Here is an 18,028-nt window from a genome sequence, read left to right on the forward strand (position 1 = left end):
GTGTGTTTGCTCTTCAGCGGCTTCATAATCCAGCTGCACAAAACACCCTTGCTGTTGACTCTGTGTCTGGGGGCAGGTGACAGCAGGGGACATCATCTCAGCTGGGCCGCAAGGTTGTGCAGTGGCTGCAGTGGGATGAAGCATCGGCAGGTTCCTCATCTGCTCATGCCCTGACATGGAATTACCCAGCCTGGCACAAAAACCTTTGCAAAAGTTTTCTATCATCATGTGTGCAGGCTGTTTTCATATGTACTAAAGAAGGTTGCGTGACGTAAATAAGCTGACATCACAGAATCACAGACTGGTTTGTGTTGGAAGGGACCTTAAAGCTCATCCAGTTCCAACCCCCTGCCATGGGCAGGGACACCTTCCACTAGAGCAGGTTGCTCCAAGCCCCTGTGTCCAACCTGGCCTTGAGCACTGCCAGGGATGGGGCAGCCACAGCTTCCCTGGGCACCCTGTGCCAGCGCCTCAGCACCCTCACAGGGAAGAACTTCTTCCTTATGTCTAATCTAAGTCTCCCCTCTGTCAGATTAAAGCCATTCCCCCTTGTCCTGTCCCTACAGATCCTTCTAAAAAGTCCCTCTCCCAGTTTCTTGTCAGCCCCTTTAGGCAGTGGGAGCTACTCTAAGGTCTCCTTGGAGCCTTCTCCAGGCTGAATGAGCCTAACTCTCTGAGCGCGAACATCCAGCCGATTCCTTGTCCACCGAGTGGTCCATCAGTGAAATCCATGTCTCTGCAGTTTAGAGACAAGGATGTTGTGCGGGACGGTGTCAGAGGCTTTGCACAAGTCCAGGTAGATGACACCAGTTGTGCTCTTTCCTTATCCACCAACGCTGTCACCCTGTTGTAGAAGGCCACCAAGTTTGTCAGTTTGTCCCAGCCAGCTCGACCGTGTCTGCCTATGCGAGGAATCTGTTCGGATGTTTTACACAAGAATCCAGACACTGTCCTTTAAATGAGGATAAAACTTAGACATTACTCATTTCTATTTGCCTGTCAGTTCCCTTGGGCCTGATGAAAGCAGCAGTGGGTCCCAGCTATTCAGCTCACCCTGCTGTTGTATCTGGGGCTGCTGTGATTCCTCTGTAGTGTTGCCAGAACCTTGGAGAGGATGGAAACCCCGACAGGAGAATGCGGCTGCTACACCATGGGGATTAGAGTTCAAAGTGCTTTAAACCGTGGTGCCCAGTTGTTGTCTCCAGCTGACAATGACCAGCAAAGTCCACAGAGACACAAGTAATTTTATCCAAACCATCTTGGGATTACTGCTTGAGGTCTGCTCATTTTCCAGCTCTTGCTTTTGGCACTTTAACCCCTGAAAGCCAAGTCTTTCTGGATTAGAGGGACCAGAGATGGCCCATTTATTTTTCATTTTCTATGTATTGTCACTGATAGAGCCTGGTGAGGACTCCTTCAGAGTGGACATAATTCAGAGAAGATGAAGGGAGGGAGCAGGCTGTGGGAGTGCAATGACATCAGATGGTCACAAACGCATGTGGTGGCTGAGCGATGCTCATGGGAGCCGTGAAGGCCCTGGAGGAAATCTGTGCCAGCGCTACAGCAAAAACCTCAGGGCAAAGGCAGCATGAGAGGGGCAGTTACTGCTGCTGCTGCTCTGAGAGGGTGCGAAAGGGCAAATCTGTGATTCAGAAACATTAACAAGAACGTTTTACCTGGATCATTCCCTTAATTTACAGAGTGAGGCTGCAGGGACAGTGCTAAAAGATGAGTACAGCAATAATAAAGGCAGGGCTTCATCATCCTCCTCGGGTCCACACCAGTATAGCTCCTCCCTTCATATGGGGACATTTGACTGATCCTGGAGCACCTATTGCCACCGCTGTGCAAATAACAACAGTGTGAAGAAGTAATTCCTTTCCGATGGGGTGCTGATTGCCCACTAGATGGTACTAGGCATCGACTCTGAACTTGTGCTTAAGCTGCCTGCTGTCAGTGTTCTCAGGCTCTGGGGGTTGTTAGGAAACCTCTTGGCTTTTCCATTTACTTTTTTTAATCCACACCCAGCTTTATAAATAGGTGGGTTTTGTCCCATTCGGTGTCATCGTTAGTTCAGCATGAGAAATGGTGTGATGCAGATTAAAATAACAAACCTGGAGGCACAGAGAATGTGTGTGAGTCTCGACTGCTGCTGCCTTTGCTTTAGACAACACATTCAACCCCCGTACAGAGAATGACCCAGTTCCTAAGTTTTTTCGTGTTGGATCTTTACCAGACTCGGCTTCTATATTTCCTGGAGGCTTTGGGACACATAAAAGGCACACATCAATGCCTTCCTCCCTGATAAACAGAGAGCGGTGCATTGCGCCAGGCAAAACCTGTCCCCTGTGGGAACGGGATATTGGAAACGTCATCTGTAGCTGGGAAACTGCCTGGCTCAGGCTTGTCCCTGGGTCTGGCATTATGCTTTAGCCAGGCTTTCCCCTGCAGGCACACGAGAGCAGTCCCACAGGGCTGCAGAATCATCAGGCTGCTGATGGCAGGTCCCATGCTGTCACCTCTTCCCAGGCACAGGAGCAAATGCCAGGCAGAGGCTGCCCCTTGGCTGAAAACACACACTGGAGCTGGTCAGTGAGTACTCGGATTGGCTCATCTGAGAGGGATCAGGCAGGAGTTTGCTGGCAGAGGTGGGTTAAAGCATGTCCTGGCTCTCCCTGGCTTTAGGAGCACCAGCAGGACCACACTTTGCCCGTTACAGCCGCAGTGCCCAGTGCCAGTGGTGAAGGGGTGAGTACTGCTGCAGGCATTCCCTCCTGGAGGGGAATGAAGCCAAAATGCCCATTAACAACATATAAGTGGCCATGCCAAGTCAAACAGTTCATTTCAAACCTGCATTTTTACTGCTTCGTGGCTTCCTTTGTAGCCTGATACTTAAGTGGTGTGGAGTCCAGTGACACTGTGGAGTCCTTAAGCTTCCAGTATGGAGATACATACAGCTCTATAACAACAAAAATAGGGGGTTTTGCTTATGAACAGTGCTTTGTACAGTAAAGAATAGCCACATTGCCACAAAGTTCTTAAAAAAAGACACAAATGCTAGTTTGGATATTAAGATTAATATATTTAATCTTTCTTGTTTGTAAAACAAGACATAAATTTGTGTATATATATAATTTATATTTTTTTTTAATTTATATATACTATATACAGACAATAAAAAAATTTTCCTCTGTATTAGACTGAGAGATCTATGGAGGAATGATATAGGCATAATGGGGAGCTTGAAGAAACTCAGAGTTTCATAATAGGTAATTGACGGGGAAAAGAAAAACACGGCTCCCTGTCAGCCTTCAGCGTTGTAACAGGCTTTGTCCACCACAGACTGACATTCCAACCTGGCTCTTCCACTGTGTATTTGCTACATTGGTTGTTGAAAGCAGGAGGCTGTCCCCACAGCAGGATCCCTTCTGCCTTGCCGACAGCAATGGCCAAAGTCCGGGACAGCCACGGGCCAGGGGAGGTTATTGCACTCGGTAGAGGATGCGCATGTTAAAAGCACATTGTGCATTTCCATAACTCCTGTGGAAGAACGAGAGATTTCGGATGTGCATATTTATAAAGAAATAATAGAGATGGGAAGCGACTGATCCTGTGGAGATCCCTGATCATTCCCAAGTGCTGGGGCAAGCTGGCTGGTGTTCACAGCCCGTCTCACTCCTCCTGTGGGGCTGATGCCACGATCTCCCTTTCCAGCCAGAGGTGGGTGCGATGGGGATTGGTCCCGGGACCCCGAGAGGACCCGCTCTCCCTATGCATGTGTGAAGTGCAGGGTAAGGGCAATGCAGTGTGTAACCTTGCATTTTGGAGGGTGGGTGACTGCAGTGAAGCACCAATTAAGGCAGTCTGATTGATTAGCTCTAGACTGGGACGAGGAGGAGGGGAACCTTGGGGTGTGAAGAGAAGCAGGAATTATTTTACCATTCAGCTGGAAGTGAAAAAGGAATAATCCAAAAAACCCCAACTCCAAATAAATAACCATCACACAGAACTAAATAATGCTTGTTATGGCAGTCAGTCCAGTGGAGACAGGAAAAGGACCCCAACACCCTGGCAAGGAGGGCAGCTCCTTTGGCCAATGGCAGTAGTACTGCCTGACTGAGGGGCAAGCCGTGGCTCACAGAGAAAGCTGATCTGGGCTGCTCTCTAATGGGCATGGTGAGAAGAAGTAGGAGAGGGTTTGGGCTGAGCCTTGGAGCATGGACCTGACCTCCGGAGAATGGTGTGAAAGAGGTCTCCTCTCAGCTGCTAGCCCAACTTCTGACGTGCAATGGTCAAAGATCAGTCTGGGTTCCTTGCAGGCTCTCTAGTGTGGACACAGCCATCCAGCAGAGGAAGGGGAACACAGAATCAAAGAATCATTTAGGTTGGAAAAGACCCTTAAGATCATTGAATCCAACCATAAACTGAACACTGCCAAGTCCACCACTAAACCATGTCCCCAAGTGCCACATCTGCATGTCTTTTAAATACCTCCAGGGATGGTGACTCCACCACTTCCCTGGGCAGCCTGTTCCAGTGCTTCGTAACGCTTTTGGTGAAGAAATTTTTCCTCATATCCAATTTAAACCTCCCCTGGCACAACTTGAGGCCGTTTTCTCCCATCCCATCACTTTTGAGACTTGACACCTACCTCACAACAACCTCCTTTCAGGTAGCTGCAGAGAGCAATAAGCTCTCCCCTGAGCCTTCTCTTCTCCAGACTAAACCCCCCCAGGTCCCTCAGCTGTTCCTCATCACACTTGTGCTCCAGGCCCTGCACCAGCTCCGTTGCCCTTCTCTGGCCCCGCTCCAGCACCTCAATATCTCTCTTGTAGTGAGGGGCCCAGAACCGAACACAGGATTCGAGGTGCAGCCTCGAATCACTCCCCCCAGTGCCCAGCACAGGGGGATGATCACTGCCCTGGCCCTGCTGCCACACTGGTGCTGATACAGGCCAGGATGCTGTTGGCTTTCTGGGCTGCCTGAGCACACGCTGCTCATGTTCAGTGGCTGTCGACCAACACCCCCAGGTCCTTTTCTACCCGACATCTTTCCAGCCACTCTTCCCCACGCCTGTAGCCTTGCACGAGGTTGTTGTGGCCCAAATGCAGGACCTGGCACTGAACCTCATACAATTGGCCCCAGCCCATGGATCCAGCCTGTCCAGATCACTCTGCAAAGCCTTCCTACCCTCAAGCAGATTCACACTCCCACCCAACTGGTGTCATCTGCAAACTTAGTGGGAGTGCACTTGATCCCCTTGCCCAGGTTGTCTATAAAGACATCGAACAGAACTGGCTCCAATACTGAGCCCTGGGGAACAGCACTTGTGACCAGCCACCAACAGGATTTAACTCCATTCACCACAACCCTTTGGACCCAGCCATCCAGACAGTGTTTTACCCAGAGAAGGGTAGACCCATCCACGCCATGAGTAGCCAGTTTCTCTAGGAAAATGCTGTGGGAAACTGTGTCAAAGGCTTTACTAAAGTCTAGGTAGACAACATCCACAGCCTTTCCCTCAACCACTAAGCAGGTCACTGTGTCACAGACGATCAAGTTAGTCAAGCAGGACCTGCCTTTCATAAACCCATGGTGACTGGGCCTGATCACCTGGTTGTCCTGCGTGTGCCATGAGATGGCACTCAAATGATCTGCTCTACAACCTCCCCTGACACGGAGGCCAGACTGATGGTAGTTCTCTATATCCTCCCTGCTCGCACTCATTAAGCCCTTGCCTTTTGCACAGGCGCTGGTGCCTAAGCTGTGAGAGTAGAGCCTGCTAGGGTGACCTAGCTCTGCCTCAGGATTATGACATCCTGTCCATGCTAGGACTACTTCCCAAGCCCTAGCACAGCAGCAGGAACTTGCACCCCAGAGATTCCTTCTGCTGCTAATTACACTGCATTTGTGGGCCAGGAAGACCCTGGAGGCGGAAGAGCTGTTTACGTGGCAAGACACTGGTTTGGCTCTAAACTGCCCACATGAAGCCAGGAGATCTCAGTTCAGTTCCTGCTCACTCACTGGCCCACCGTGACAAAGGGCTTTTCACAGGCAAGGCCCAGAACCACATGAGCGTGGAGAAGGTGTGACTGTGCCCCCCAGGTACCATCACCGTCAAACCAGCATGGTACAGCAAGCAGAGCAGCTACTTGACAACCCCGATGAGCTGGTTGCACAGCTTGCAGCAGGGCATGAATTTACCCTTCAAACCCACCACCAACGCAACCACCCATTCTGCAGAGATAAAAGAGCATCGTGGCCACCACAAACCGCAGTAGACGTGGGCCTCTAGACACGCATCCTCACCAGACCTATACGACTTGAGAACCATGAGCACATGGCCCGGCACACACCGGCTTGTTGGCTTTCGTAGCTGGCTTACTTATTGATCAACGTCTTTAGGGAGCGCGTGAGCGTGCTCATGACGGTGGCAACCGTGGCTGACTGTCGGGTGAGCTGCTCCACCGCCTGCTGGTGGCTCAGCGTTCTGGCCGTGGACTCCTCCGCAGCCTTCAGGAGGAAGGTGTAGTTCCTCACCACTTCCTCCACCTTTGCCAGCAGCTCTTGGCGCTGCGACTCTGAGCGCACGATGTACACCAGCCTCACAAACGTCTCGATGAGGCTGCTTAGCACCTGGAAGCTGCTTGTGATGGCGGAGAGCATGTGGGTAGGGCTCTTGTCCACGGCTGCCACGCGGCGGCAGGATGCACGGAACTCCTTGAACTTGAGGGCGAGCTCTTGCTTGTACTCAGCCAGTTGGGAGATGTAGGGTTTGCAGTCCTGGACATCAGGGCTCACCACGCACTGCCTCAGGATAGTCAGGAGCTCATTGGTGTCCAGCTGCACTTGCAGGAACCCATTGGGAAAGCTGTAGGCGTGGCCTCGAAGGGCGTTGATCTTTGTCAAGCTCCCCTCAAAACTGGAGGTCCTTAAATCTATTTCCTGGGTCTGACTGTCATTGGGACTGCTGCAGGCTGTTGCATCCAGGACCTGAAGGGTTCTGCTCATGACTGGGACCATTTGATTATCTAGCTTCATTCCTGGGAGTATCTGCATGGGGATGGAATAGGACAGCTCATCCTTCTCACTCCCATCGTCTGCAACATCGCATTTCCTGTAGTAGAAGCAGTACCGGATGGAGCAGCACTTCTCATCCTCCATGTCTTCATCCCGCAGCTCAGCAGGACTTGGATACATCTCCTCCTGGAGAGAGAACACTGCTGAGCCCTTCTGGTTCTTTTTCTCCTGTGCTATCTGGACATAGGAGGGGTCAGGCACTCCAGCGGCTTCATGGATTTTGCTCTTCAGAAGAGGACAAAGGATGCTGGGCTCAGGCTCTTTCTGTGGGCCTTTCTGTTTGGTTGTATAGATGTTCTGGTAGATGTCAGAGGACAGGGATGTCCTATCAGTCTTATCTATTTCACTGACACTGTAGCGACGCAGAAGCTTCCTGTAGTGTGGAGCACCCATGCACTCCCCCCGGGAAGCACACGTGGTCAAACAGGACATGCTGTTCTCTGGATCTGACCGGTAGTCTCTGGACTCTAAACTCGTGGATCGTATCCGCTTGCCTTTGGAAGGGCTGCTCATGCTTGTCAACCTAATGGCTTCCTCCTGCTTCTGCTCATTGCTAACTTTGTCCCTTCCTCTCCTCTCCAGTTCTGGCATCACCATGTGGTTAGGAGGTGGCCTCACCCCCCTGCAGATCCGCTTGCAGTCGCAGCTACGCCTTTGCTCCCTCGACATCCCCGGGACCTTCTGCACGGGGCTGCTCCTTAGCTGGCAGCTGCAGCGCCCGGGGGCAGGAGGGTGAAGATACTCTTGTGGTGGGAGGTCGCCTTTGCTCTTTGGCTTGAGCAGCTCCTCAAGGAATTCCAGCTCGTACTGCTTCACCTTCTGCAACTGGGCTTGCCGCTCGTCCGTCTCCTTCTTCAGCCGCGTTGGAAAAGTTGCCGAGAACAAGTTCCTCAACCTGAAGGAAGCTTTTGGAGCTTTGGGTTTAGCTGGGACATCAGCATCTTGTTGGGTCACCTCCAGGGCTTTCTCTACTTTTTTGGAAGGCACAGTGCTGATCTGCAGGCTCTCAGATCTGTGCACCAGCTGGACTGGCCCTTTGGGTTCCTCACTGGTGCTCCTGAAAGCGCTACCAGGTGATGGAGAGTGCAGGTTACTACTCTCAGCTTTTATTAAGCCTTTGGCTGAGCTTTCCTGTTGCATTTTCTGCCCTTGGTTTGAAGGAGCTGTGTGTTTCTGAAAGATGAGGGTCGGGGCTTCCCCACCCGCCTTTGGACCTGGCTCTCCGCTTGTGGCTTTTCCTGGAGCATCTCTACCTGCTTTTTGCTGGTAGCTTTTAGAGGCAAAAGTCTTACTGGGCATCATTTCCTCACCTGAGGTGCTGTGGAAAGCTTCAGCCTTACTGCCGTGAGCTGCTTTAGGACTTGGAGAGTCTTCACAGTGCTGCTGTGGAGGGAGTTGCTGCTGCTGCTGCTGCTGACAGTTGCATGATGTCTCTGCGGTTTGTGGACCTCCTTTGGATTTTAAAGGCTTGCTGCTGGCTGATGCACAGCTGCTGGTATCATTCATATTCTTGTCCTCTTTTGAGGCTGCTGTCACTTGGGGAGCTGAGCCTTTTGCGTTTGCCACTTGTTGCAGAGCAGCTGCAATGATGGCTGGAGTTACACCGCTTTTCTGATCCAGGAGGAGCTTGGAGCTTGGCTGGACCTCTTTGGGCATCTTCTCTTGTAGATCCTGTGCCTGCTGCATGCTCAGGGCTGCTGTGGCATGCAGAGATGCCTCAAAGGCAGCTTTTGTGTGGCCTCCGCCTTTGCATTCAGAGCCTGGCGCTGGAGCCCCCCTGCTCTGCTCACTGAGCTGGGGGGTCAGCGCTGGCTGGGCAGCCGAGGGGTAGCTCCGCTCAGGATGCTGCTGCTCCTGCTTGCTCTGGCAGTTGGTAGGGTTGGGGCTTTGGTTAGAGAAAGCTGGCTTCAACGAAGGGCTTGGATCCTGGCGACTGAGGGCACAGGGGGAGGTGAGGACAGCCTGGGCAGCACAGCTCTGGATTCGGAAGGGCAAGTCCTTTCTGGCCAGGAGGTTCTCTTTGTTTATGTGTTGGGCAAGGAAGTAGGCTGCGTTCTGATGCTGCTTCATGGCAGAGACCATCTCTGAGATATCGGTTAGCTCTGAAGAGTTGGTTTCATGGCCAGAATCCAGGGATGACTCGGGAGTGATGGCAGCCAGGACAATAAGACCTGAGGAGGGACACAAAGAAAACCCCACGACAACACTCACACCACACTGCTGCACAGAGGAGAGGGGAACCTCATGCGGCAGGATGAGTGCAGAACACAGCATCCCATCGGAGATGTTGTAGTGACTTCCTGCAACTAAGAGTTGATGCTTTTAAGAGAAATCACTTGTCAGCACTGAGCTGGCTTGCTAGCCCAGTTCAGCAACAGCTCTTGGCCCAGGAAAAGGTCCTGGGAATCTTTCCAGTGTTAGTCATAGCAGAGCTACAGGGACTTGTCTGGCCCAAGAAGGAAAATTGGACCAGACAAGTCCCATACTCTGCCACAGTGAACAGGGCAACCAAGATGGGGAGAGGGACAAAGGACTGTGCTGCCAGCAGGCTGGTCCCAGAGACACCCATCTCACAGCAGGTTTGCCCTGGGAAGGGCTCACATTGCAAAACCTGAGTGAGAACCTGCAAAGACTGAGGGCTGAAGGTACCAGCAGGGAGGAACACGTGCGCACAGTAATGGTTTGTTAGGGACTCATTCCAGCATCTTGGCACGTGGACCATAGCAGATACTGGGTAACCAAGACACTCCTTCAGCCACTGTCAGGGAGAGGAGTCCCACTTCAGCTTCTTAGAGACTTCCTGAGCAGCAGTTTGTCTGCTCCTGCTACAGCCTGTTGCCGCAACTTAGACTTTACTAGAAGCTGCTCCACAATCACACATAGGGTGGGAGAAGGAGACTAAAGGGAAGGATATACCATAAGAAACAAAGGCTACAAGGAAGAAAAGAAGTCATAGCCGCTGAAATACCTGCTGTCTGCTGTGGTGGGGGATGTGGACAATCCTCTGAAGCAGCCAGGGCTTCCAGCGCTTGCAGGGTGGACACCAGGGCATCATCCAGCTCTTGGGCATGGTCTCGGACCGTCCGTGGTTGCACGTTGTCTATCAGTGTGACAGGGATCTCGTCGTAGAGGATGCCACAGAGGTGCCGGCCCTGCTCCTGGCTCTGGGCAGCTGCACGGCGCTTGGGATCATCCTCATCCGAGCTGTTGTCTCGGAAGCCGGGAGGAGGTGCAGCAATGGCAGGGAGCAGGGACGTCATCTCATCTTCTTCCTCGTCATTCCCAGGAGGGGGAAGAGACATCAAGTCCACCATGTTATCCCGGGTGCTGCCGGGCTTGCCCCCCTTGCATGAGGCCAGCCGGCTCTTGAGTTTGGCTTGGCAGGACTCGCAGTAGAAGTGTGCGGCGTCGCTCCGCAAGTGGGTGTCTATGGTGTGTGCCCTGGCCCTGCTCATGTGCCTGTCTTGGTCAAGGCCATCCGGGTCATACTCATTAGCTGTCCCGTTGTAGCCTTGGCCAGAGCTTTTGGAAGTGGGGTCAGATTTGGTCCTGGGGCGGGTCTCCTCAAAAAAAATCAGGTTTTCATTGATGTCCGTCCCGCTCTCTCTTTCCTTCCTCTGCTCTCGCATGTGCAGGTAGCAGAAGCTGATGAGCTCCGAGTCAGAAGCTCTGGCTGGTGGAGCCCCGGCTGCTCCGGTGCCGGCGGCAGAGCCAGCCACCAACCCGCTCTCTTTCTTTCCCGCATGCCCCGCCGTGGCAGGCCGGTGGAAGTTGTGTGCATTGATGTAATCTAAACCAAAACCACAACAGACACGTTAGCAGCAGCACATAGGAGAAGGGAAAGCAACACGGGGAAGCTCCTGCTCACCCTGGAGAAGCATCCATGTGCTCTCTGCCCTCCAGCCCTCAGCTCGGTGTGCAGTTGGGATATGCAAAGAAAGAAATCTCCTGCACATGCAGGTTAGAAGGGATCTTTAAAGGTCATCTACTCCAAACCTCCTGCAATGAGCAGGGACGTCTTCTACTAGATCAGGTTGCTCAGAGCCCCATCTAACCTGACCTTGAATGTTTCAAGGGATGAGACTTCTACAGCCTCTCTGGGCAACCTGTGCCAGTGTTTCACCACCCCCATCAAAGAATATTTCTTCCTTGTATCTAGTCTGAATCTACCCTTTTCTGGTTTAAAAAAACATTACCCCTTGTCTTATGCTATAGGCGCTACTAAAAATTCTGTCCCCATCTTTCTTATAAGCATCCTTTAAGTATTGAAAGGCCACAAGAAGGTCTCCCCACAGCCTTCTCTTTGCTAGGCTAAAACCCCCAACTCTCTCAGCCTGTCCTCCTAGGAGAAGTGTTCCATCCCTCTGGTCATTTTCATGGCCCTCCTCTGGACCCACTCCAAAAGGTCCACATCCTTCTTGTACTGAGGAGTCCAGAGCTGGATGCAGTCTTCTGGGGGGGGTCTCACCAGAGCAGATTAGAGGGGGAGAATCCCCTCCCTTAACCTGCACGCTTCTCTTTATGCAGCCCAGGACGTGGTTGGCTTTCTGGGCTGCAAGCGCACATTGCCAGCTCATGTCCAGCTTTTCATCCACCAATACTCCTTGCTCTCTGCTCCTGCTGTTAAGCATTTCCCTACAACAACCTCCCATTGCTCCCTTGTGTAAGGCAAGCAGCTGAAATATTGTCTGAACTTGTGGCCAGTGGTCCAGCCTCAGGAGGGGCATCTGTCTGCATTACACGTTGGATTGGGCAGCTGTGCTATGAATGGCTGCCAGGGGGATGCAGGCTCCATCTTACCAAGTATAGATTAAATCAAATAAATCCCAATTAAATTCATTAGCTGAACAAATTGGACAGTGTGTCTCCCCAGACACGTTCGTGTTATACTGTTCATCACCTGCAATGCTAAAACCCCAGTCAAAACAATATCTCTTCTCATTTATGGGCACCCTGGTCCTCAGAAAGGACAGCTCTGTGAGTGAACAGAAGGCTGCTGCAGCTGGGGATGCACGTTCAGCGCATGGCCTGAAGCAGAGGCTTTCCCAAAGCAGCCCCGCTGGCTGCCCATGCCGAGCCAGAGCCTATACTGGATGGGGCCAAAACCCTAAAATCCATAATCCAGCTGCTGGATGCTCTTGGAGAGATGGTCCTGATGAAGGAATGAGAGAGCAGCCAAGGGCATCGAGCTGCTTGGCTGATGGTTGCTGGTTAGAGCAGGGAGAGGAAGGGGCGGAGGTGAATTGCCTGCATAGCTTCAGCATGGCACAACCCTTCCTATGGAAGGCAAGGATCTACGATACAGCTCCGCTGGGAAATGTGGAGAACGGGATGTAACTGAGAGCATACAGACAGAGCGTGCACTTCTAGAAATGTCTGCAGTTCAGCAGGAGGTTTCAGTGGGCTGCAGGAGGGATGGACGTGATCCTCTTCTAGGCACAAAGCACGGCCCAGGGCTTGATTTTACGTTTAAGATTGTGGCACAGCCTGCCTGCAGCCTGGAAAGTCAATGCCTGGGCTAACTTGATTCATCCCAGTGGGGCTTCCTTATCATTCCTGCAGAGATGCGGTAATGACCCTGGTCCCTGTGATCCGCCTCACTCCTGACAGCTCAGCTGGCAGCAGTAGCAAGACCAGAACTGTGAGCAGACTTGCTTTTCCCACCACATGCTGAATTCACTTCTTCTGGAGGATGCCTGAGAGGCTGGGCTGGGGGTACTGGGTCTGCAGAGAAACTGTTCCCCTCCACTGGTCAGAGAGGTTTTCATTGCACCCCTGAGGGCAGACCAGGCCATCCAGAGAGGGGCCAGCTCTTTGGCGTGATGGATCCATTGTTCCACACCATGACTTCCCCTCATACTCACTCCAGCCCCCTGCAGAGGGATACTGGTTTCTTGAGACTGTCAAGAAAGGTCAAGATCTACTATCCCTATGGTTTGGACCATACCCATGAAGTAAAATCTCCCTGAGGAAAAATCCGGCTATTACCACTGTTGCTAGAGTGTGGAAAAGCACCACTTGAGACATCCCCTGGGTGACTAGCAACTGTGAGACCTGCCAGACTCCCTATGAGCCCTTGGGGATGTTATGGGATGCTCTCCATTTCCTGCTGCATTCCTCTGACTCCCCACAGCCATATGCCCCATGTGTCCCTGTAGCCATGACCCAGAAAAGGACTACCCTGATGGCAACCAGTTAAGTTGGAAACACCACCCACTCACAGCACGATGTGACTAAATGTGTTCCTGTAGGACCCATGGCAGAGAGCACAGTGACAGCTGTCAATAAGAGGCACAAGTGAAAAGACAAAAGGAAACCATGCACATATACTTACACCAACATGACCAGCCAGGTCTTTCCCTGGTGTTGCTGTGGATGCTTTCACGACGCCTCTTGTGAGCGTGTCCTCCCACATGTGCTAAGTCCATGTCTGGGTGCCTTCCTCAGACCTCAGAGGCACCGAATCCTTTCCTCAGGTCCCTGCTAGCTCTTGGCACTCCTCCCACCTCCCACCTCGAGAAGTCAGTTTTAACACTGTGCCAGCTAAACTGAAGACTTGTCACAGCTCTCTGGAGCTGCAATGTCACTGGGGAGGTTTGGGGGTAGAGTCAGCTGGGTTGGTGTTTTGCCCATCTCCAGCCACTGATCCTGTATTTGGTATTTCCCTCTACAAAACATATTGAGTGTGAACACCTGCATGGAACAACAGCATGTAGCTGATGGTTGTCTCTTGTTTGAAATCACTCTTGAGGATCATTGATTGTTTTGAGCGTGACTCACACCTGCAATCCACCCTCAAGGAACAGCGCAGCGGTGCCTGGTGGGACAGAGCCTGTCTGTAGCTGTTCTGGTCTCCTGCTGTGCCCTGATGCTCCCTGCATCACGCTGCGCGCCTGAAAAGCTGCGACACCAAAGATTCCTTCCTGATTTAGGACATCAGCAGAGCTGCCTGTGCAGCCCAGACCCTGCCGATGAAGGCAGCAGTGTCCAAAGGCAGCAGGAGCGCAGTCCCTGGCCGAGTGCATACACTCATGTTGGTCTCCAGAGCTGGGATGTTGGCCAAGTATCTGCATCCCTGCAGCAACGCACGGGCTGTTGTGTGAGGACCCAGCACTTAGCTGGCAGCAATACTGGTCTTTACAAACGGCACCTCCTGGATCTGCTCTAGGAACTGCCAGAACAACATTGCCGTGAGTGTTTAGGGACCAAGCTGGCACCACAAGTCAGAGCTTACCCAGCATGAGGACTTGTCTCCCTGCTCCTTGTTTTCTGGTTAAAAGGGGGTCTGCAGGGAATGGAGGCAGAGGGGAGATGCCAGAGAAACTCTTCTCCTTTCTAATGCTGCAATGCCCTGGGCGGAGGGAGGAGGAGGAGAAGGAGGAAGGGGAGGCTGGGGAAGGGGCTCGCACAGAAAGCAGAGGCTGAAACGTACCTGCCTTGATAATCTGAGGAGGGGGAGGCTGGCTGGGGGCCCTGGAGAATATCATCTTCTTGGAGTCCACCAGGAGACGGCAGTAGCCTGCGATCAGGCAGGCGAAGTTGGTGGCTTCAGGCCATTCCATCAGCAGCACCAGCGGCTGGAAGGCAAGAGAGGCAAAAGCATGAGAGATACGCAGTTCAGCTGACTCAGGACCAGTGCTCCAAAGGGGCTGTGCTGGAGCCCTGCATTGGTGTAACTGGTGAGCTGGCTGGCACTGTGAGCACTCACAGAGGAGAGATGCATGTCCTTGCTCCAGATCACCCAACAAATCACTGTGCACAAGAAAGCACCTCGCTGCAGCTGTAATTCCTGCTTGCTGACTCCCCTAAGGATGATGAAAGAGGTGGAGCCCCACAGGGCACAGGCTGTGCCTCCAAGGCCCCCATGCAACTGGCTCCTGATCATTTGTCTGCATGTCAGTGCTCTAAGCAAGCACGAGTTTAACCATCAGGCCCTAGGGAGCTCAGGGCCAGTTCTGTGCAGTCTCCAGCTGCCAGAACCCCTGTTTCAATGCAGGCACCACGTTGCCCTCCCATAAACTAAGGCATCTGCTTCCAGCAAGATGCAGAAAGGGCAAACCCCCATTACAGGCTCCCCCAGCCACCACTCTGAGCATGTGGATCTTATTTAAACCTAACCCTTCAGAAAATTAAATCTGTGCTTAGGAGCAGATGGTGTCTTCTCTTTTAGGAGAGTATTTATTCGCATGCTAAAAAAGGTCTTTGCTTTGAAGAGAAGAAAAAATCAGACACGATCTGTGTGCCACATATAACCTCACTGCACAATCTTGCGGCAGACATTGCAACTCCCCACTCCCGGCTTGTCCCAAGGAGAAGGTTAGCTGGCCTGGGGAAGCTGGGAGGTGGGATCTGCTCTTACCCTCCTGGTGAGGTCCAGCACAGCTCAGCCAAGTGATCCATGCTCAGTCTGAGCCCCCAGCACTGCTCAAGGTGGGTCCACAAGATGGAAAAAACAATTGACAACAACAAGTTGCCCTCAATAAAGTTATTGCAGCTCTAGAGCTCATCTACCCCTTGCACGAAGCACTCTGACTTTAAAGGAGCTTTGTACCCAGGTACAGGGCTTATCTGAGGCAACTGGGGGGTGTTTAGCTATTGCTGTGGCTCCGGCTGCCTGTCCTGCTGTGCTCCATCTCTTGCACACCGTCAACTGCCCAGGACTCAGAAGAACTTGTTTAACACATCCAGGGCAAACCAAGCCCATTTAAAAAAACATTTAAGCCTACACAGTGTGAGAAGCATTAAAGCTATTTTGGTTTTCTTGTTTTATAACCACAGCTAGTTGCTGGTACCCACTGGCCAGTTCTGTGCTCTGCTTGACACTTGCCTTCTTAGGCCACCAAGTCAACTCTGGCAAAGGAAGACCTGGCACACTCTGAACCATACAACACAATGTGAAGCCATCAGCCCTGCGCAGAGCCATGCGTTATCCCCAGGCCATGCCAGGGGCTGATTCCTCCTAGGTCCAGGGTAGAAAAGTTCCCTCCTTGGCTGCTGTGCAGGAAGAGAATGGAAGAGAAACAACCCGACATGGAAAGGAAATAACCCAAGAAGCAAACGTGCTCTGCTGGGAGGCTCTGCCCCTGCCTGCTTGATGAGGCTCTTTCTGCATCATGGAAAATAAACATGAGATGGCACAGATCAAAGGGAAATTATCAAGATGATAGAGAGAAAGGAGAGAAGAGATTCTCCACATAGTTCAACGGAGGCAGGCATGCAGTGCTGAAGGGGGGTGACACCTCTCAGGCCAGCTCCAGTCTTGACATAAGTGATGAAAGGAAACCATGTGTTCCAGTTCTGCTGTATGAAGCATCCGTAAAACAAGTGCCTTCTACACAGGGCTGAGCATTCTTGGGGTTTTTTTTCAAGCCATCTGTTGAATAGAGACATTTGTGCATTTTCCCCTATCTGTTGTGCAGCAGTGAGGTTTGAGTGCTAGCAACAAGAAAGGAAGCAAACACCGAGGGCAGGGAGGCAATGGCCAGTGAGTATCCACTACTGGGAGATTAAAGAGAGGCCAAGGTGGGTTTAGAATTCCCTTTCAAAAGGGAAAGGGAGTCCACATGCGAGTCACATGCCACATATTCACAGTTAGCTCTTGAGGATACCGAGGCTGAGTGGCACAGAGCCATGGACCTTCATGACTGCTCTCTCAGTGCCCACTGTTCAGTCCTTGTTTCTTAGCTGGATACCAATACCTCTGAGACCCAGCCCTATGTTCACCTCTGCTTCAGGATGCGCCCACCCATCCAGAGATGGGACTGCAGGTTCTTACTGGCAAGAAGCAGCCGCTGGATCAGTCCTCCTGATGGGAGACAGGACTGAGACACAACCATCCAAGCTGGTGTTTCGTGCTTACAGATAGAACACATGCAACGCACCAAATTGCCACAAGCTCCCTGCCAGGTCTCTGAGCAAGCCCTGCCTGCAGACTGGCTTCCAGCAATCATGCTGGGGTCAGTTGTAATGCTCTGCTCTGAAAAAGAGGAACCTTAAACTGATGAGCATTACAGCTTAGCGAGGGGTCTTAGAAATGATTACTCACATCCTGGCAAGCAAGCGGCGCCACGGTCCTTCCCTAATTGTCAAGTGCTCAAATATTGTTATTACGGATGAAATCACTTCTGAGGCAGCTTGAAGTCATCCACCTGTGTGGCTGCCAGCATTCTAGTGGGCATCCCATGGCCCAGGAGCCTGCGCTGCAGGGGTTCCATGTCCTGCTGATGGATATTGGCTGTTTAAAGTGACAATGCAAGCAAAGCTGCTGCAGCCGGGCCATGCATCCGCACAGGCTTCAGCGGCTTCTCTGCTGCTCACTAGCAGAGGTCTGGCCGTAACCCCTTCCCACATGGGGTTTTAAGGCTGAACCTCTCTTCCGCCCACCTAGGTAGCCCTGCAGCATCCCAACTGCCCCCAAGACTCCCATGCTGCTGCCACATCTCCCTCAAAGTGGCCAACAGATCTGGAAGTGATTTGTGAGGTCAAGAGGCAAAGAGGCACCACAATCGCAGCAGCCTTGTTTCCTTGGGAAATCAGGTCACAGGGAGGAGGTGTGAGGGATGGCAGCTAAGAGAGATGTTATTTTCAGACATCGTCTTGGTCACCCTGTTTCATGCAGGCAAGGCAGATTTGATCTCATGGAGAGAGGCGAGCTGAGCAAACATTGATTTTCTCAACAGTCGCATGAAGAATTTCCAACTAATGTTGCTAAGAGGTTTAGATGGTGAATTCAGGGCAGCTTTGCAGGGAGCTGCTCTAACTGACAACAAAGCACGACTGTAGTCTGTGGTTTGGGTTTCCTTGTGACACCCGTGTCTTGCGGTAAACGGGATTGACCTCCTTTCCTCTGGCAACACTCTGCAAGGAGCAATGAGAGCTGTTGCCTGTGGTCAGTACTGGCCTGGTCCCCAAGGGGCTGGGGCTCATGCAACATCCCTGCCTCCCCCTG

General features: G+C 52.1%; 1 protein-coding gene across 4 annotated transcripts in view; it reads right to left on the bottom strand.

The window, feature by feature from the left end:
- Window positions 1-3,065: 3,065 nt before the first annotated feature.
- Window positions 3,066-18,028, bottom strand: part of FRMPD3 (FERM and PDZ domain containing 3) — a 56,307-nt gene continuing 41,344 nt past the window's right edge. For all 4 annotated transcript variants that reach the window (XM_030497783.1, XM_030497782.1, XM_030497785.1 and 1 more), the window contains 3 exons: window positions 14,513-14,657; window positions 10,049-10,870; window positions 3,066-9,251 (listed from right to left, as the gene is read on the bottom strand). In XM_030497783.1, the coding sequence (XP_030353643.1) occupies window positions 6,382-9,251; window positions 10,049-10,870; window positions 14,513-14,657 (3,837 nt within the window). In that variant the 3' untranslated portion in view covers window positions 3,066-6,381. The remainder of the gene's footprint in view (window positions 9,252-10,048; window positions 10,871-14,512; window positions 14,658-18,028) is intronic.

The sequence above is a fragment of the Strigops habroptila genome, chromosome 9, assembly GCF_004027225.2.
Source record: "Strigops habroptila isolate Jane chromosome 9, bStrHab1.2.pri, whole genome shotgun sequence".
Taxonomy (NCBI): Eukaryota; Metazoa; Chordata; class Aves; order Psittaciformes; family Psittacidae; genus Strigops; species Strigops habroptila.